Source organism: Exophiala spinifera, assembly GCF_000836115.1.
Source record: "Exophiala spinifera strain CBS 89968 unplaced genomic scaffold supercont1.3, whole genome shotgun sequence".
Taxonomy (NCBI): Eukaryota; Fungi; Ascomycota; class Eurotiomycetes; order Chaetothyriales; family Herpotrichiellaceae; genus Exophiala; species Exophiala spinifera.
The window spans coordinates 1848908-1868430 of NW_015622515.1; the positions used below are offsets into that span (position 1 = coordinate 1848908).

At 52.4% G+C, this 19523-nt stretch overlaps 9 protein-coding genes across 9 annotated transcripts; 1 reads left to right on the forward strand and 8 right to left on the reverse strand.

Moving 5' to 3' along the window:
• Window positions 1–272: 272 nt before the first annotated feature.
• On the reverse strand, window positions 273–1223 carry PV08_04415 (uncharacterized protein; the record flags this gene model as incomplete). Its single annotated transcript, XM_016378763.1, has 2 exons — window positions 273–1063; window positions 1157–1223. The coding sequence occupies 2 exons, from the start codon at window positions 1221–1223 to the stop codon at window positions 273–275; spliced, it is 858 nt and encodes a 285-aa protein (XP_016237440.1).
• Window positions 1224–2386: 1163 nt separating this feature from the next.
• Window positions 2387–4808, reverse strand: PV08_04416 (5-methyltetrahydropteroyltriglutamate-homocysteine S-methyltransferase; the record flags this gene model as incomplete). Its single annotated transcript, XM_016378764.1, has 3 exons — window positions 2387–4351; window positions 4404–4743; window positions 4798–4808. 3 exons carry the CDS (start codon window positions 4806–4808, stop codon window positions 2387–2389), a joined length of 2316 nt encoding a protein of 771 aa, XP_016237441.1.
• A 733-nt stretch (window positions 4809–5541) lies between these two features.
• On the reverse strand, window positions 5542–6622 carry PV08_04417 (uncharacterized protein; the record flags this gene model as incomplete). The annotated part of the gene is made up of 2 exons (XM_016378765.1): window positions 5542–6474; window positions 6521–6622. The coding sequence occupies 2 exons, from the start codon at window positions 6620–6622 to the stop codon at window positions 5542–5544; spliced, it is 1035 nt and encodes a 344-aa protein (XP_016237442.1).
• Window positions 6623–7104: 482 nt separating this feature from the next.
• PV08_04418 (acetolactate synthase, small subunit) lies at window positions 7105–8214 on the reverse strand (the record flags this gene model as incomplete). The annotated part of the gene is made up of 2 exons (XM_016378766.1): window positions 7105–7282; window positions 7334–8214. 2 exons carry the CDS (start codon window positions 8212–8214, stop codon window positions 7105–7107), a joined length of 1059 nt encoding a protein of 352 aa, XP_016237443.1.
• Window positions 8215–9062: 848 nt separating this feature from the next.
• PV08_04419 (uncharacterized protein) lies at window positions 9063–9858 on the forward strand (the record flags this gene model as incomplete). The annotated part of the gene is made up of 2 exons (XM_016378767.1): window positions 9063–9121; window positions 9180–9858. 2 exons carry the CDS (start codon window positions 9063–9065, stop codon window positions 9856–9858), a joined length of 738 nt encoding a protein of 245 aa, XP_016237444.1.
• A 126-nt stretch (window positions 9859–9984) lies between these two features.
• Window positions 9985–11072, reverse strand: PV08_04420 (uncharacterized protein; the record flags this gene model as incomplete). The annotated part of the gene is made up of 2 exons (XM_016378768.1): window positions 9985–10264; window positions 10351–11072. 2 exons carry the CDS (start codon window positions 11070–11072, stop codon window positions 9985–9987), a joined length of 1002 nt encoding a protein of 333 aa, XP_016237445.1.
• Window positions 11073–12344: 1272 nt separating this feature from the next.
• PV08_04421 (uncharacterized protein) lies at window positions 12345–13373 on the reverse strand (the record flags this gene model as incomplete). Its single annotated transcript, XM_016378769.1, has 1 exon — window positions 12345–13373. The coding sequence occupies one exon, from the start codon at window positions 13371–13373 to the stop codon at window positions 12345–12347; it is 1029 nt and encodes a 342-aa protein (XP_016237446.1).
• A 1971-nt stretch (window positions 13374–15344) lies between these two features.
• On the reverse strand, window positions 15345–16013 carry PV08_04422 (uncharacterized protein; the record flags this gene model as incomplete). Its single annotated transcript, XM_016378770.1, has 1 exon — window positions 15345–16013. The coding sequence occupies one exon, from the start codon at window positions 16011–16013 to the stop codon at window positions 15345–15347; it is 669 nt and encodes a 222-aa protein (XP_016237447.1).
• A 1116-nt stretch (window positions 16014–17129) lies between these two features.
• PV08_04423 (uncharacterized protein) lies at window positions 17130–18394 on the reverse strand (the record flags this gene model as incomplete). The annotated part of the gene is made up of 2 exons (XM_016378771.1): window positions 17130–18272; window positions 18323–18394. 2 exons carry the CDS (start codon window positions 18392–18394, stop codon window positions 17130–17132), a joined length of 1215 nt encoding a protein of 404 aa, XP_016237448.1.
• Between the last annotated feature and the right edge of the window lie 1129 nt (window positions 18395–19523).

Genomic DNA, 19523 nt, shown 5'->3' on the forward strand with positions numbered 1-19523 from the left:
AAAGACCAAAGACCAAAGGCCAGGGAAGACAGTGATGATAGAAGATACTTTTCCGCTGGCTCTGTTCTGTTTTTTGCGGTTTTTCTTTCTCTCTAATGCCTTGGAACTGGGTCGGAGAGTATCGCACATGGCGGATCGCGTTACCGTGTGGACAGCTCAGCCAACTCTCCAGGCCCTAAGCTACTACAAAGCTACAAAGCTACATTTATTACAGCCGCAAAGCACAGGGCAAAGGCAACAAAAGCCACCCCAAGTGTTAAAACGGACCAAAACTACACTTTCCTCCCCCTCGCCATGAACGGCTCCCTCTTCGACGACCCCCTCACCGTGACGTGGTCGCCCATTCTCACCAGTGCGAACTCGTCCAACCCGGCCTCTGCGAACACGGCGCGCAGCTCCCCCTCGCTGAAGCCATGGTGGCTGATGGTGTTGACCGACTCCTTGAGTTCGGGAGATTCCTCGGCCTCCATGGCGTGCGTGACAAAGTCGACAATCATGAACACGCCGCCTGGCTTCAGTCTCTCGACCAGCCGCCGCGTCGCCAGTCGAATGTCCGCGAAGTGGTGGAACCCCAACCCCACGACCGCGAGGTCAAAGTCGTAAAATTGTGGACCGGCGAGCGCGGCGGCACTGTCTTCGCCACCGGTGGTGGTGGTGGTCGTGGTCGTGGTTAACAAGTTCCCCACGACGGCGTGGGCGTTGATACGTTCATCCTCTTGGCTGGTGGTCGTCGTAGGAGCGTCGCTTTCGGGATCGGTAGTATCCGCGAATCTTGAATTGTAAGCCTGCACCATGTTCTCGGACAGGTCGACGCCGACAAACTCGCTGGCTCGACCGGCCAGGATGGCCGTCATGGTCCCCGGGCCACAGGCGTAGTCCAGCACGCGGACACTCCGAGGTTGGGTCGTGGACGGTGATGATGATGACGATGGCGATGGCTTTTCGAACGTCGACGAAGGGTCGAGGAAGTCGACGCCGATGAACGAAATATTTGACTGCACGAACGCGGTGACTTTGTTGACCAGTTCCCGTTGCCATTCTTGAGATGTATATGATGTGGCGACTTTGCTGTTTTCGAAGAAAAGGCGAAATTAGTATCTAGATAGGGGGAAGGGAAGAAGGAGAGAATGAGAATTGATGTGGCCCAAAAACCTACTTCCAATGTTGTCTGTTGACTTCGGTAAAGGCCGCGGCGTCTTCTGTGCCGTGACGGCCACGGTCATGGTGATGATCGTGGTCGTGGTCGTGGTGATGGTGTTGGTGATGATGATCTGCCATTGTGTGTGCCTGTACAGGGTATGACGAGGATAGTATGTCTCTCTGTGTATGCGAACAAAGTGATGGCTCGTGTGATGCTCCCGAGGGCGAGCACTCAAGTAGTCGGACGTATGCTGTCGCTGCTGTCGCTGTCGTAGCCAAAGAAATCACAGACGTGGAAGAAGTGATGGAAGAGATGAGCTATAACCTACAGTCTTCCTCGAGTCTGGACTGATGTCTACCCTTTTATATCCACAGCCCAGGCACAAGGTGTGTTGGGTCAAGTTGAGCAATCAAAGGAGTTGTTCGCTCCAATACTAACTAGTCAGATCACGATATGTCTCCGCAATGGTCGGAGACTTTTCAAAGTTGCCGGAGCCTCACCTTACCAAAGGCTACATACTGCCTCCCTAGTACATGGTAAGGCTACTCCCTCCCTACCCTGTACTCATCAGTTGAAGCCTCGCGTTCTCTGCACCTCACCAAAAGTCCCCGACATTCTACTCTGCTTGTTGCCTGGCTCCCTCCTATACGATGTGACTCACGGTCCTCGTGTCTACGTACTCAAGGACTCAGCCCTCAGTAAGCAATGATCCAAGCTCCACAGACAGACCTTTCATGGCCATCTCAGAATTATTGAATATTCTAACAGTTCTCAATTGTCCCTAGGTACTCAATAGATAGTCTCTACCTATAGGGAAATCACGGGCCGTGCAAATTCTTGCTGTTGAAGTGACCCGTATATCCCCTATCACGTACCTATCATACAAAGACAATCACTCACATACATCGTCATCATCATCTCAATCACCCATGATGGTAAAACTCTCCTGCCTGGTATCAGAGCTAGCCCGTGTTGAAAAGATAATAACGCCGATGTTAAATCGACTGTCGCCAGCTCCTATGCTATCAGTGGTATCATGTTGAAAAACACTTTTTGTCGCTTCGTCAAAGTCATCCATCCATCCACCCACCCATTTTCCTTTCCACCCTGATGATTTTGCTTCTCTCATCAGAAAAATAAAAACGCCATAGAACTCAGATCAGGTTGATTGATCGAGCCAATCTCCATAAAACGCAATATCTAACGCCGGATAGAACAGAGTGGGCTGTAGGGACCTCACTTCTTTTACTTCGCGTACTTGGCACGGAAAGTCTTGGCCGCGTTGACCATGTTGATCAGGGCGGCTTTGGTTTCAGTCCATTGACGGGTCTTGAGGCCACAGTCGGGGTCGATCCACAGCTGTTCAGGCTTCAAGTATTGCAACATTTCAGCAATACGGTCCTCGATTTCCTTCTGGGAGGGGACGCGAGGAGAGTGGATGTCATAGACACCCGGGCCAATATGACGAGGATAAGCTTCGTCAACAAAGACCTTGAGCAGCTTGGCATCAGACTTGCTGTTCTCGATGGAGAGCACATCGGCATCGAGGGCTGCAATGGCATAGAAGAAGTCCTGGAACTCCGAGTAGCAGAAATGGCTGTGGATTTGTGTGCCGTCTTCGACACCCGCAGTTGAGAGGCGGAAAGAATCCACGGCCCATTTCAGGTAGTCCGTACGCTCCTTGCCAGTGCGCAGGGGTAGACCTTCACGCAGAGCAGGCTCGTCGACTTGGATGACGTAGACGCCGGCTTTCTCAAGGTCAACAACTTCGTCACGGAGGGCCAGAGCTAGTTGTTGAGCCTGAACGGACTGGTGGACATCATCACGTGGGAATGACCATCGCAAGCAAGTAATCGGACCTGTGAGCATGCCCTTCATGGGCTTCTTGGAGATCGAAGCTGCGTACTTCGACTCCTTGACAGTCATAGGAGCAGGTCGAGAGATGTCTCCGACGACAATGGGTGGACGGACACAGCGAGAACCATATGATTGGACCCAGCCGTTGGTGGTGAAGGCGTAACCCTTCAGTCTCTCACCAAAATATTGAACCATGTCATTTCGTTCTGGCTCGCCATGCACGTAGACATCAAGATCGAGCTCATCCTGGATCTTGACACAGGTCTCGATCTCCTGCTCAATGAATTTCTCATATTGTTCGGCAGTGATCTCATTTTTGGTGAACTTGTTACGTTGAATACGGATTTCCTTGGTTTGGGGGAAAGATCCGATAGTGGTGGTGGGGAATAGAGGCAAGTTGAGGCGCTGCTGTTGTTGGGAGATACGGACAGGGAAGGGAGACTGACGATTGTGCATCTGCTCGGTGACCTTGCTTTGTCGGTCCTTGACGGCGGGGTCGTTGGTGATGCTCGAAGAAGCACGGGACTGCATCGACTTGGCGTTGGCCTCGAGAGCTTCTCTGACTGAAGCGGGGCCATCAGTCACAGCCTTTGCAATGACGGCAATCTCCTTGGCCTTCTCGCAGGCAAAGCTGAACCAATCGGCAATCTCAGGATCCAGCTTCTTCTCGCTGGCGAGAGTGTGAGGGGTGTGCAAGAGGGAGCTGGAGCTGGCAACGATGACTCGGTCCTTGCCAAGTTTCTGAATGGCGGCCTCGACGATCTCAATGGCATTCTTGAAGTTGGTCTTCCAAATGTTACGACCATTGACCACACCAGCCGACAGGATCTGTTGAGGACCCAACGCGGCAATGACGGTTTCCAGTTGCTCAGGGTTGCGAACGAGGTCAACGTGAATAGCGTAGAGGCTCTTCAACGACTCAAGAACATCGATGTTGTGGACAATGTCACCAAAGTAGGTAGCAAGGACAATTTTGCTGCCGAGACCTCCAAGCTTCTCGTACGCAGGCTTGAAAGCTTCCTTCACAGCGGTAGGCAGATCGAAGACCAAAATAGGTTCGTCGATCTGGACAGTCTCCGCACCGGCGTCCTTCAATTGCTTGAGCAGATCCACATAGAGGGGCAGGAGCTTGTCGAGAGCAGAGATGGGGTTGATAGATTGACCACGGTCTGCCTTTCCGAGGTACAAGAAGGAGACAGGTCCGAGAAGGACGGGTCTGGTGGTGATACCAGCCTCCTTGGCTTCAAGGAATTCCGTAACCGGCTTGGGTTTGGAGGAAAGTTTGAAGACCTGGTTGTCTTGGAGGGTAGGCTTGACATAGTGGTAATTTGAGTCGAACCATTTGACCATTTCCTAAGTGCGTTAATAAACGGTATTGCGTGTTAACGGAGGATATCCAACTAACCAAGGCCGGCACATCAACAGCTGGAGCACTGTCGGTGGCGGGTCTTTGCAGACCACGACCCATGGCGAAGTACTCATCAATGGGAGCGAGGTTGTACTTGGAGTAGCGTTCGGGGATGACACCAAACAACTGGATGTGGTCCAAAACCTGATCATAGAAAGCAAAGTCGTTGCTAGGAATGATGTCGATTCCGGCATCTTTCTGAATTTTCCAATGCTCCAATCTGAGTCTCTTGCCCTCGGCCAACAGGTCATCTTGAGAGATTTTGCCGCCCCAGTATGCTTCGGTGGCTTTCTTGAGGTCTCGATTGGCACCCATGCGAGGGAAACCAAGGATGGAGCTGTAAGGCGGGTTAGCAAGCCTTTCACAAAGGACACGGGGTTGTTGGACATACGATTGAACCATCCTGACGGTAATGCGTGAAAACTTGAGGCGGGGTAGTAGTAAAATGATTCACAATCCTCTCAGACCTCGATTGAAACTCTGTGAGCAGGATATCGATGTACTGGGGAGAGGAAATGAAGAAAATGGGAAGAGGAAAGCGGTGAGACAGTCAGAATATCAGAGATGGAAATTTTATCATGCAGTCCGTGTATTATTATTTTAGTGAGCGTTGACGTGACAAGGGCCCGATCCTGGTGGGATGTTTCTCTGCACTCAGTTAGACTCATCTCGGACCTCGCACACCTCGGAAAGATTGGACACTCCAGTAGGCGCACTCGGCGTTTCTGAGGGGTTGAGAGCCTGGGAGGGGCACCTAACGATGCGTGGCGATGCCTAAACGCGTCTAGCAAAGCCTAATCATCCCTAGCTCGTGGTGCTTAAGACTCCAATACCGGCGACATCAGCCACTCAAAGTCACCTCTCCGAGGAGCTTTGATTATCACGCCATATTGGTGAGAATTACTACCTACGATTCTAGACCCTCGTACTGTGCAATACTCACGTATGTTCGTTGCAATGATAGATACGTACAGTACTGCATGTTGTCATGGAGGGCTCTTGATAGGAGGAGCCCCTCTCTCCCTTCGCATGCTTAATCTTTTGGGGCTAATCAACGAACCCTAGAGACGACAACATCCATGGGCTATGAGGACTTTTGCAATGTGAGGTACTGTAGAATGTCGGGGAAAAAGTCCTACAACACCCCAGGGATGGCGGCAGCTCTTCCAGCAACAGCCCTTTTCCCAAACTTCTCCATGTACCAATTGCGCTGGGTCACTGCTCGTGGAAGCATTGTGGCCACCTCGACAACAACGAACCACAAGGCTGGACTTTGCCATCCCCAGCCGAGTCCCCAAGTTCCTCCGAGGATGTAGTATCCTGTCCACTCAATCCACTCCCAGACGTAGTGTGGACAAAGGATGTTTCTAAAGTATCCCTGTGGCGGCGGGATCACATACACCTTGTCGTAGCTGACCTCAATCTTGCCTTCTGATCTTGCTTTGCGTTTTGCTGCATCTCGCCGCATGTTGTGCAGTATTGCCTCGGCGCTCATATTCCTCCATAATCCCTCCGAGAAGAATGCGAGTCCAATAATGGTGCCGAGAACAGAGCCATAAGAAAACAGTTGGCGATCATACCCCTGTACTTCATCCCTCAGAGCAGAATATACTAGACCACAGGCAATGTTGCTCGAGTTGACGTACTGGTGAAGGCCCATGATGATGACGATTATAGGATGAATGGGCGACATGCTTGCCGCAACGAACAATGGGGTATAGAATGCTCGATTCACATAGTGGACGAGGTACAAGCACGCTAGGATTTCATACTGTGCCGGAAGTCCTGTGCCCATAAAACTGGTTGATGCATCTGGGGTAGGCTTCAGTTTGCCTGGAAGTGTGTAGAGAATGTAGAGAAGATTGAGCGGCCCAGCGCTTTCAGCGATTGTCCATGCAAGTCGACCATGTATGTTGAAGCGCGAGTTTGACGACGTCTTGCCCATCGCTTGGAAACTGCTCAAAGGCGTCCATTGTAAGATTGACAACTGTGAGTAGGCCTGATCAGCAATAGCTCGCCTCTTCAACGTGTTTTCCGTCCCAAGCCCATAGTGCCTTAAGCAAAAGCCCTGCAGGCTAGGTGGGAGGAAAGAATTGCCAATTCTCAGCACTTACGATCGGCCAGAGTCTATAGAAATTCATCAAAAAGTTCGAAACTCGGGGTGTGGGCGGGAAAAATTCCCCTCGCGGAGGGATGCCTGATATCCAAGATGACATGGCGGCCGATCAATGAACAACGCCGATAGGGGAAGCTAATAACATATAAGTAATCCAAGTGTCATGGGTATTGATCTCGCTGCTAGAGAAGAGGTTCCAATGTAGGCCGTGGTGTGTTCGGGATCACTATGAATCGTGATGTCAGTAAGATTGAATTCCATCGGTTTCTGTCAACTCTTGTCGGGAACACTGACTACAGGTAATAGGTAGCCACTCCTTGTGTTTCACCAAAGTGACCAGCCCTTCGATATCACTGCGTTCTACGACAGAGCATGAACTACAAGATACTGCAAGACAATCTACTGCAGGGATGGTAATCACGGCCATGCGCGGCAAACTTGACACAATTCCGCGAAGGGTCTTGACAGTAGCTCTAGAATTGATTATGGAAGATTCTTCGCATTGTATCACTATCAAACAGGTCATCCCCCCAATCTCGAATTAGACGTTTACCCAGATGCCTCAACTATTATGGAGATATCTTAACCCGGAGGTAGTGTGCTAGCATCAACAACCTCATCAGCTTCCCGCTGCAGATCCTCGTTCGGTCCGTACAAAGGTGAGCGGGGGAGCGCCATGAGACCGGTTCGTGTTGATTCGAGTATGCCAAATGGAGCAATCAGTTTCATGAAGGAATCGATTCTGCTCGGCTTTGCGGACCTGGACACTGTTAGGGCTCGGCCAGCTGTCGTTACAAATCTTGGAACTTACACTTCGACAACGCAGTTGTTCGTGCTAATGTCAAGCACCTTTCCACCGAATTGATGCGTCAAGTGAGTGATGGCTTCAAGGTGCTCATGCTTGTGACGAAGGGCCTGGCTTGCAGCAAGGCGGTTGGGATGGTAGCTGGCGCCTTGACCGAGCATTTCCTTTGCTCGCTGCACAAGGCTCGCTTCGTCTTGCTTGTTTCCTTCCAATTCCTGCAACCTCCTCTCTGCGTTTTCCTCATGGGTGTCGTGGCTTTCCTCGTTAGGCTCATCGTATTCCTGGGTGGTCATCTCACGATGATGCTCCATCAGCTCCTCATAAACTTCAGGGCCCAGGATGGACACCTTTGCCAGAAGCAACTCGCGTTGGACCAATGCGGCAGAGGTATAATCCAGCACTGCCCAAACGGGCACCAAGTCCTCCAGCTGACGTCGAGCTTGTTCCACGACGCCATCTTGGCCTTGCAATACAATAGTCATTCGACTAAGGTCCTCCACTTCCGTGTTGCACACCACTAGCGAATCAATGTTGAAACCTCTGGCCGCTAAGATTCCTGACACACGAGATAGCACACCCGGCTCGTTCTGAACCAGGCAGTTAAGAATGTGTTTCTTCGGTGGAGCTTGAGAGGCTACCGGGGTTTCGTAGAGAATGGAGGAGACTGCTGCGGCGGCACCATACTGAGGCGAGGTGTCGGTCACGGGAAGAGGAAGGGGAGATCTTCGGTGCAGAGCCTTGTAGGCCAGCGCAGAGGTGGAATTTGTGCTTTTTGATCTTGTTGACGCGGGTGCGAGAGAGTCGAGGAATGAAGGTCCGTTCTGTGCCCGATATTTTCGCAGCGCATTCCTACCTGCAAAGGACAGGAGATTGCGCGTGCCTGCCATGATGGCGGCTCGTAGGGGATTCAAGCTCGGTGAAGAGGATCAATTCATCAAGAGACTATGGCCTTTTCACAATAGCATTGTGAGTCACAGATAGGAGGAGGTCGGCGTCGAAGGGCAAAATTTTGGGATTGGATGTTCGGCAAGCGAGCGAAGTCGGTGGAGGAGGAGGAGGAGCCAAGCTGTACGAGTCAAAATACAGTGGGTGGGCGAACGAGGTGGCCAGGGGATCCAGGCTCAATGGGCAAGTACCACGGACATGCCTTAGGTACCTGTTCACACCTACTAAGAGCCTAACAGGTACCTATAGGCTGTCGCTGTCTGGTGCCTCTAAGTTAGTCTCTGGCTACTGCAGCACTTCCCCGGACGCCGGCAGAAGAAAAAACGTGACCTCGGAGTTCTGGGTTCCTCCCCAGCTCCGGCACCGCGAGACCACAGTTTGACCCAGCCAACTCGTACTAATCCCTCTCTGTACATAAAAGTCTTGCTGAGCTGAGCTGGGTTACTGGCTGTTCAAGGACCGCTTCCCTCCAGCTATCCAGATCCTCAGGCAATTCCGTTGCGAGGACTAGGACTCAACAAGCTCAGCCCGGACAGATTCTCCGTCGCCTGGAGCAGAGGAGTAGTCTGTCTCGACGTCGTTGCCCGGTGCAGTACAGCATGGTCAATGGTCATTAACGCTACATGCAGTTCCTGGCCGGTGTCTTGGCTCGGACATTTCCACCCTGTAAGTGAGAAACCACTGCGCTCGGAACGAGAACACCCATGACCACATGGTCCAGAGGAAGGCCTTTGTCATTGTGAACATTTGAAGGCCAGACATCTACGTATAGCAGGCAATCAACAGAATCATGTCTTTCGATTTCAGAGGCAAGGTGATTGTAATCACAGGAGCTGCTAGTGGTATCGGGTCAGCCATTACTTGCAATGACAGATGGATTCGAACTCCTGCTGAATGTTGACTACAGCCTCGCCGTGGCAAAACGCCTTCACACTGATAAGGCCCAACTCGCCCTGTGTGATCTAAACACCGCCGGCCTGGACCAGCTTGCTGAGGAGCTACAGTCGCCTCATCACAAAATCTTCCACCTGGATGTGACATCAACCCGGCAATGCCAGGACACAATTTCCAACATTGTCAGTGACTTGGGCAAGATAGACTGTCTCTTCAATTGTGCTGGTATAAACCCGACAACTCTACCACTGCAGGCGACGACAGATGAGTATTGGGACAAGATCGTGGACACAAGCCTAAAAGGAACGTACCTCATGACCAGAAGCAGCATTCCGCATTTGACTGAAGGTTCTGTCATTGTCAATGTGTCCTCGGTGGCAGGACTAAAGGCAAGTGCTGGCCATGCCATATACAACGCCGCAAAATTTGGCGTGATCGGCTTCTCACAATCCATGGCACTGGAACTAGGTCCCCGGGGGATTAGAGTCAACGTTGTCGCTCCAGGATCGATAAGGACTCCGACAAACAATTCTGTTCGTCAGGGCAAGGAGGTGATAGAAAAGACTGAGCAGGGTGTCGCGCTCGGAAGGATGGGAACCGCGGAAGAGGTGGCCAACGTAGTAGCATTTTTGTTCTCTGAGCAAAGTAGCTACGTTAACGGCAGCGTCATCGAGATATCTGGAGGTCTCTAGCGCGAGACAGATGAATCGCACAGATTAAATCACTGTTTCATGCGGAATTACGAAACCCTTGGGTATGTTTCGATTCAACTTCACATGGCCATTTCTGTGAGCCCCTAAGATTGGAATATTGTCCCATCACACCTCGACGACAGCCCGATATCTCATCTTTCCTTCGTCGAGTTTCTTCATGGCCGCCGTGATGCCCTCTTTTGTCATGGGAAACTTCTCCAAGACCGGCCTGACGTTATGTTTGGCAGCGAAAGTCAACATGGCTCTCATTGACTGAGGATGCGCGCCGCCCGACCCAACAATAGTGTACCCATACACCAGCAGAGGGAGGATCGGCACAGGCCAAGGATCGAAGGCCACGGTAAGGGGAAACACCTTTGCAAACGGTGCCAGCACGGGGAGATACCTGTTGCCGCACCGAGACATCAGCCGTGAGTAAGTGCTCGCCAGGTAGAGATAGATGGTGGCGGGGGAGAACAGATTTCAACTCACAATGACAGATCTGGAAGGACGCTCGTCGTGACCAGGAAGAAATCGACAGGCTCGACGCCCTCGAACTTTGTCACGCCCTTGGTGGCATAGAACTCGGTGGCTCCAAGCTTGAGAGCCTCTTCCTTCTTCGACTCGGTGCCCGAGAACACCACGGTGTCCAAACCCATCTTGCTGGCGAACTGAATGGCCAGATGGCCCAGTCCTCCGACACCCAGGATGCCGACGCGGTCTCCGGGCTTGACGCCGTGCTCATACAAAGGGGCCCAGACCGTCGCTCCTCCGCACATCAGCGGTCCAGCCGAGGCCGAATCGATCTCGTCGGGGATCTTGAACAGAGACGAGACGTCCCAGGCGATGCCGGTGCTGAAGCAGCCCTGGTCCAAGTTCTGCATCCCAAATTGCTCCGAGTTGAGGCACTTGGAGTGGCGGCCGGTCAAGCATGACGTGCAGTGTAGACACACCTTCTGGATCCAGCCCATCCCTACGCGGTCACCGACTTTCAGATCTGAGATCTCTGGGACCAGGGACCCAATCTCCCTGATGATGCCGACGCCTTCATGGCCCAGGCCCTGGTCCTGATGTCGGTAGTGTTCGTCTGTGCCACACACGCCGCTGTGCGTGATCTGGATCAAGGCCTGTCTCGGCCCGACTTCTCGGTGGCCCTTCGCCTCGACGATGTCTCCGGACTCGGATCCCTTGAAGACTGTAAAGTCGATGCCCATCGTTGCTGTTGTCGTTGATGAACTGGCTAGCTTTTCAAAATCGGGATTGGGGATTGAAGGATGTGAAGGTGACGAATGTTTCGGGCTGGAAGGCAGCACACTCTATCAACGACAAAGGGGTCTTCCTTGGAAGAGGTACTTCAGTCTTCAAAAGCTGGCCGAGAACGGACTGCTTTGTGTCTTTATATAGCCAGCAAAAAAGGATAGGTAGATATGTAATCTACCTCATACTGCCTCCGAACTCTCGCTCTCTAATAATTCCCGTGTCACACTGTATCCGTGCTCGTGTACCCGGCCCCCCCCCCCCCCCCTTCTCCACCAAGATTGTTAATCAAGGTACATGCGAGTGGTCCACGCAGAAACTCACCGGGCAGATGTGATGACGGGTGGACATACATCGCTACACTTCCTACCTATTCAAGTAACTAGGGTGTCCCTCCGTACGGACAGCTTACGTACGGAGTACGGACGTCTGCGCCAAAGCTGGTCCATGCTTGATTGGCTGCTTGCACTGCGGCCAATTACTTGAAATGGAAAAAGGAGGCATGGGCTGAAAGAATCCATAGCCGTAAAGGCTCCCGACTGGCTGGCTCCCTTTTCAATAACGCGTCCACCGTGACTAATCCATCCGTCCAAGAATCCCCCATACATTGCTCCAAGGAGGAGCTGCGCAGGTTCAAACGCGTGCTGTCCTAACTAAATAGTCTACCACGCGACGGCGGGATTGGCTTTCCGCGTGTGTAGCTAGAACTCGCGTTACTTATTTTGGAGACAAGGATAAATCGTCCTACGGTATGTTCTCTGAAGACTTTGGTATTGTGGATATACAGTGATGGCCTGCGGTGTGGAGTGGAGTGCGTGTACTCTTTTCGGAAAGTGCAAGGGTATATCTATCGATACTGAGCGGACCAGACACCTATCCAGCAGCACAGCGTTCGTCGGTATTGAGAGAGCCTGCACCTTCATGCACCAAGGCTGAGAAGGGAGCAATGGTCTGACGTTGGTGGCAATTGAGATGATGGAAAAATACTCGTTTAGTAAGTAAAGTCTGACTGGGGAGTCTTCAAGGCTTCACGGAGTTAACACAGCTCGATAAATTACGTCTGAAGCTGACGATCGCTTCCGTGACGACGAGCAAGTTTACCCTTTGAGCATGGCCACTGCCTCACGGTTGTGTGCGAGGGATGACCCTACCAGGGGGCCTCAGCTCGCTATGTATGTACCTAGGGACGGTGAATATCATCCAGCCTCTTGGCCACGAGCAATGAAATGTCAAGGATAGTCAACCCTATACACAGACTCGGCGACATTGAACCACCCTTCATACTCGACCTCTTGCTTTGTGTCGTCCACATCGTAATGATAGTGCCCGCCCTTGGTAGTTTCCGCGCTCCCATCCCCGGCCTCAGTGAAACAATGTGTGTGCTCCATGCGCAGATTCAGGCCCTTGTCATCCCCGGAGTGCACGACACTCAAACACACCAGTGGGCCAGCGTCGGACCCGTCGCCATCGTCAAACTCCATGTCGAAGAAGCGTAACCACTTCACCACGTCGTCATGGTCGCGGAACGGTTGCGCAGGGAAATCCGGCATGACATGCAACCTTGCCTTGCCCTTGCGGATCAGGAACACGCCGCCCAGGGAAATGAGGCGGTCGTCGCCAAACGCAGATTTCAGACCTTGCTGGATGGCCTGCGTGAGGTTGAGCGGACCAGTCCGCGATCGCGCCTTGACGTGCAGACACGGGCCTGGCTCTCCGTCGCAGCAGAACAAGTTACACATCAACCCCAAGTTCGAGCTGGATGGCAACGGACAGCACGAGACGGCGTCGGAAGGCGATGTGATCTTGGCGTAGTGCGTGCGATTGCGCGTCATGGTCGACGCAGCAGCTGTAGTAGAAGGCTCTCCGGGGGGTGCAGCTGCTGTGCCGTACGCGAAGTTGGGCATCAGTTCAGCGTTCTGGCCCAGCACAAAAAAGGGACCGGCGCCGGCACCGATCATCAGGCCCGACGTGGGCGACATGTCCGCCTGGCTGGCTATGGCTCGCAGCTCGTACCTGCGGCTGAAGTCGGAGCGAACCAGGTACGATGGATCGCCGACTTCGACGACACGAGGCGAGCCAGTCAGTCCCGGGCCGGCAAGGTGGTAGGGCGGGAGAGTGAGATCGGGTGGCGTTTCCACTGTGCATGATGAAGAGGAGAAGTTGGACGAAAGTGTGGAAGTGATGGCTTCAGCGAGAGCGTGCAGCGGAGGTGGTGAGAGTGCCACCTTCTTGACGGGCCACGATTGGTCTGTGGACATGGTTGTCGACAAGTCAATCCTGTGCAATACTTTGCTCACATATACAATAATCGCCCAAGTACTCCGTACCTTGGTGATCGTCCTGTGTTGAAGAGCAGTATCCCACGACTTTCCTACACTAAGCTCAAAATAGGCAGGACCTCGGGCCAGAGCCTCGTACGGGGTTCTCAGCCTTGTGGAGATTGATTTACTGTACGTCAAGGGGGTCCGAGGTGATTCCAGCCTTAAAACTACAACCCAACTCTCCTTCAATCTCATCACTCTGAGAAGGCATTGTTCTTGTTTGCGTATAATCTCGCATCATCACTCTTTCTACCCCGCCCACTGTCTGCTCGTTGCTAAATTCCGTAGGTTCAAATCATTTGCCAGCGCCCCCCATCTTGACAAACGACAGCGTGGTTCCGTGCAGGTCATCACGCCTAGACAAGCAGGCAATATGAGAGTGTTGAAATATGACTGTCGACTCCGTAGTCACCTCCGACAGGAATGGAGAGAGCGACCGGGCGAGCAAGCAAGCAAGCACTCTTGATGAGAATGCCTCTCTCCGCGACACAGGGCGAGTTTTGTTTGATCATGCAGTGGTGATCCGACAGAAACGGCGAGTGTCATCGAACGAGCAGCTTTGAACGGGCTCGTTGCACGCAAACCAATACATACCTACACAGGTATATAAAGAGATGAACGACAAGTCGTTCATGCTTGTGGTTTTTCTACCTCTCTATCTGTCTATCTATCTATCTACAGGCACCCTAACCAAAAGAATTCTCTGGACCGTCCAACACTACCGCGCAGACAGAATATATATCAAAAATCAAATCATGGGATCGTTAACATTCATAGAAGACGCGATTTCCAACGTCCATCCCGAGGGGGACAGGGGCACAACAAGACATATGTACACCCCACCACCTATGGCAGTTATTGGTCAAGGAGGAACCTCCAAGGACATCGAGAACTGGGATATAAACGTACGAAGCTGCTCCATCTGCGTTTCTCCCCTTACCCTTTGCCCATTGTCGTAAAGTCTTGGACCGCAGCCTGACGTGTTGACTCTAGACACCACCTCCTACGCCACCACCAAGTCCACCACCCACGCCGCCGCCGACACCACCGCCATCACCACCACCGGCATCCTAGGATCGCTATTGTAGTCAGGCACCACGCCGCTTTGACCCGTCCGATGAATGACTCCGACACTTCACAAGGACAACTCGCTGTGAGATGACGATCGGCGAGGAAAGGTTGAAGACGGCCGTGGATTTCTGGACGAGCTCTTTCCCTTCACTAACACTCGAGATACTGATAACAAAATGGATGATTTGACACAGGCATATCTTGTGATCTTCAAGGCACGTCAACGGAAAGCTGAGGCACAGACGCTGTACGGTCTGAACTGGCAGGGGCATCTATCTTGTGGGACATTGGGACATGGGGGGACTTTTCAATTGAGAGAGCCGAGAAGTTTTCAGGAACCAGATGCTTTCCAAATCCAAGAATGATATTTTCTGATTGGAAAAACTATCCATGTAGGATACATACTAAAATAAATCTCTGCCGTTGCGCTGGCCTGGTGCGTGTGAGAGAGAGCAACAAAGAAGGGATGTGATCCAAGAGATCATGGACTGTCCGTCCATAGACACCAAAATAATCATGGCCAACAATCCCTCAAGAAGAATAAAACCGGGAACTCAAACATCTTCCAAGGTATCAATCAAAATCAGATACCAAATATTGAAACCAGACCAGGCGCCGTCGCTTGCTCAGATAAATAATGCACAATTGGACAGACAAAAAACAAATAGATGGATGTCTCTCAATCCACCATGGGCGGCTCTTCCTGGGGTCCCGATCGCCATGCTGTACAATACGTTGGAAAAGAAAAACAGACATTCTTCGCTCAACAAACTGACCACAGAACGCAGATGGGGATGGCGATGATGGCATCGGTGATGATGCCGGGGAACGCAATCCCTAATAGACCAGAATCTTGATGCCGTCTGTTCCTGCAGGCCATGAGATCTCGACCTGGTCACCCTGCGGGACGACCTCGCCGGCAAAGGGCTGGCCGGCGATCGAGCTGCAGGGGAAGAAGCCGTTGGACGTGGCCGCGGGTCCGGACCCGACCTGCCACTGGGCCACGCCGCCGGGGACGACGTCGATGGCGCCGATGTTCTGGTTCCTCAGGTTGCCCGAGGGCCAGGTGGTGGTGTCGGCCGTGGCGGGCGCGAGGCTCGTGAACAGCTGCGCCTTGAGCGACCCGGTGGCGTACGAGCTGGGGTCGGCGAGGTCGAAGACCAGCTGGCACCAGTTCTGTGCGAACTGTTGGGCCACGGTGAAGGTGACGAGCGCCGTCGTGTCGGCCCCGCCGTTCGTGTACGAGCGCGACACGAGCCCGAGCGCCGTGTTGAAGTCGACCGCCCCCGTCTTGACGTTGTACTGCGACGTGTAGTCGGGGTAGACCTGGGCGACGTACGCCGCCCCGGAAGGGTAGCCTGTGTACGGGGCCGACGCCCACGGAGAGCCTGAAGATCCCGAGGCTGTTGAGCTGTCCTGACGGACCCCCAGTGGAGCAGCTTGCGAGAGCATCTTAGAAGAGAGAATGCCGCCGAGGATGATAGCGATCACGCTTGATTGAACCATTTTGGTTGTTGTTGATCTGTAATGTCGAGAAAAGTTGACTTGTGTGTGGTGAAGGTCTTGACGAAGTTTGAAGCGTCAAATTTCTTGGGATGTCTTGACCAAGACTTGTTTGCGTTGAATGGTTTGGTCTTGACTCAAATATTCCTGTTGCGAATGTGACTACGGGACGAGGATGAGAGATAAGAAACAATTGAGACAACGAGAGAAAAAACGAAGGCAGATATACTTGTTGAATGCTGCTGTGTTCACTAGTGATTGTATACAGAGAGGCCGGGGAAAGCATGAGGAGGTCGGAGAAACACGGGTCTTACAGAGGTCAGTGCGGACGACGATCAAGATAGACAGGCACGTTCCCTCTTAGGCTCGGGTACGAGATTGACGAGAAACAGGTGAGATGGGTGCAAGTGGTTGGGCGCAGTTAGCCATGCAGTAGAATCTATTGTAACAACATCCGTCCCAAAGGGGGAAATGCCTGAGGCTGAATACGGCGGGTTCTCGGCTCGACGAGGCTGGACATGTTTATACTTCAACTTTGACACCTTGGCATCAGGCTGGAGCCGGGACCATTGCTCCCCAGCCGCGTGCGCCTGTCGGTGGCTTGATGAGGATTGCGCCACCTTGTGGTCTGTGCATCGACAGCGCGTGGGAAAAGGAGCCTCATCTCACAATATTCAGACCTTCCCAGTCAACCACGTATCAACCGTGAAAACCCGGGGTCGGTGCTTTGCCAAACATGGACAGTGGAAGCGGATTCTGACGAGGCTGCAGACCGGCCAGTTGAGCTTCTCGAGGCGGTGCAAATATTGTCTTCTGTCAGCTTTGAGGAACGGCGGAAAATCGGCCATTGGTGCAGGAAAAGAACAAGTCCAAGAAATCTTTCGCCCAGGAATACCACGTGTTCCACACGATGTGCTGAAAACGTGTAACGGACTGAAGGGAGGCAAAGAGCCATGTAGCCATGTGTTGGAATCTCTCGATAGAACCGGAGTCTAGTGTTGTGTCATAGTCCGGCTTCCAGCCGTAAGCTTTTAATGGCCGTTACCGATTATAATCTTCCTCCGTAAAGTGCACCACAAGTCAATCAGCGGATGGTTTCCGATTTAATAAGTCTGTGTATCATAACGCGACATCCTCCATTTCGGCTCCTTCCTTTACGGTCCCAACCTGGGGTTCATGTTTCTGTTCGGCATGGAGGTCCCGGGATTTGTCGTCTGATGAATCTTCTTCTTCTGTCTCTTCGTCTTTCTCATCATCTTCCTCTGCATCTGATGTTTGGGCCTTCTGTTTGCCCTTGGACTCGGTTGACTGTGTCTCTGGCTCTTCCTCGCTTTCTTCCTCCTCGTCGTCATCATCTCCACCGTCAGTTGGCGTGGGTGGAAGATCTTTTTGCGGTGGAGTCGGCGGTACTTCAGGGCCAGGCTCACCACTGACAGTACTCTCACCGGTAGGACTCTTTGGAGTTGTCGTGGTCTCTTTCGGTCGTTGCGGAATACTTCCTTGCGAGGGTGGAGCAACTGTCGAAGGCCGACCAGCTAGAGACGGATTTGATCCAACGTGTCTTTGCTTGGGATCTGCATCCAGATAGTATCCGCGGACTCCTATAATCTTCCCCTCCCTTTCACACCCCTCTATCCATTCAGGTCTGACAACTGGAATGTTCATCTCATTAGCTCTCTCCCAGTCGCGACCACGACCTTCGGTGCAAACGAAATGGGTTGTATCGATGCGGATCGTGTCGATTATCTTTGCGCCAATACGCTCGATAGCTGTTTCAAGAGCCTCCCTCATGGGCGGGGGCATGACTCCTGGTGTTACCGTGATTCCGGTTAAATTGTTCATCGCATGAGTCTTGACAGTCAGGTCGTTACTCGTGTAGGTTCCGCCGCTCGTCTTGAGTACGAGATAGAAGGAGTATTCCGAATCTACAGCCAGTCCACTGATCTTGGTGGCTGTCTGTTCCAGTGGTCGTGGAATGTTTCCTGCCTTGCTTCCATTTCTATACAGCGCCAGGGAGTGAAGAGTAGTGGTCGCGAGTTGGATAGGATCCCATTCGAGAACAAGAGAGGTTTGAGTAGCATTTCGGAGTCTTAGTACAGGTGTAGCTGGGGTGTTTATGCCATATGTGTTTAGGATTTGCTTTTGTAGGGAGGAAAACGCAGCCTTTGCTTTGTGTTCAGCCTCGAAGTTTTGCTTTACAGTGATGTCCACAATTGAGCCTGAGGCTATGGATGAAGGCAAGAGTATCGATGGGAATTCTATCTAGACAAGGTGTCAGAATGGCTGTCCGCTCTATAGTACATGATACTCACCAGTCTTTTATCTTCGGTGAGCAGAACCGCGACGCCTGCATCGACCTTGCCAACGGTCAGGGACACCAGCATGACTGCGAAATTACTCGACAATCCAGTGAAGCAAAGCGCTCGGCTTGTGTTGTCGAGGACCTGAATACGTTCGGAGCGTGGAACTACACGGTTTCTTGCCTTGGGTGATACCGTAGCTTGTTACGGAGTGCTACAGTAGCTGCTATGTCGCCAATCCAGACGCCTTTCTGGACTTTGATCACGTGGTCTTCGGCTCAACTTCGGCTCAGAGCTCCTCCTGCCGCCGTGTTTAAGAGGATACGCGCCCCCGCAGACGGCTCGACTAAGCAGCCGTTACAATATGCGCCTTGAATGGAGGGGTTTGGTTCTGGTGCATGGGCTACCAACCCGTGTATCACCGCGTGGACAGCACAGGGGATTTCTTGAGGGAGAGAGAAGAGAAGAGACCGAGCAATCGAAGACGAGGTCTACTTGACAAATGTCCACCGTTGTGTATGATGATAGGGAGAAACAAAGCTTTGCTAAACGACATCGCGAGCTTCCTTGACCCAGCCACGCGAGAATGGTACGTCAAGCGTGGCTTTCCCTATCGATGGGGCTACCTCTGTACAGGCCTCCTGGAACAGGCAAAACCAGCCTCTGCTTGTCGATTGCAGGTCCTTTCGACCTGGACATCCACATCCTGAACCTTGCCAGCGTCGACGGCAGCATTTTGAATGATTTGTTTGCTAGGCTACCGCAACACTGCGTGATCCCATTGGAAGACGTGGACCTTGCGAGTCAAAAACGATCGTAAGACAAGGAAGCAGAGCATGTCCATTCCATGTCAACCCTTCAGAAAGCAAGACAAAACAAGTGACGCTGTCTGGGCTTCTCAATATTCTCAACGAGGTAGGGTCGCATGAAGGCCGATTGCGTATTATGACGACGAATTGCATTGAGCTGCTGTGCTGCTCGTGTGGACCGCAGGATCGAGTTTCGACTGGCCGACAGAAAATTACATGTTGGCCGCGGATGAGATAGGTAATTGCTCCTGCGGAACTCATTTTCGTGTTCATACATTCATTGCGAAGACATCCGCGATCCATCTACCCATGTCTCACTGTCAAGAACTAAGCGAGAAATGTTGAATGAGGCGGAGGCGGAGTCGTCTCATCGAGGTCGAGGATGCGGAGGGAGGCGGGAGTAG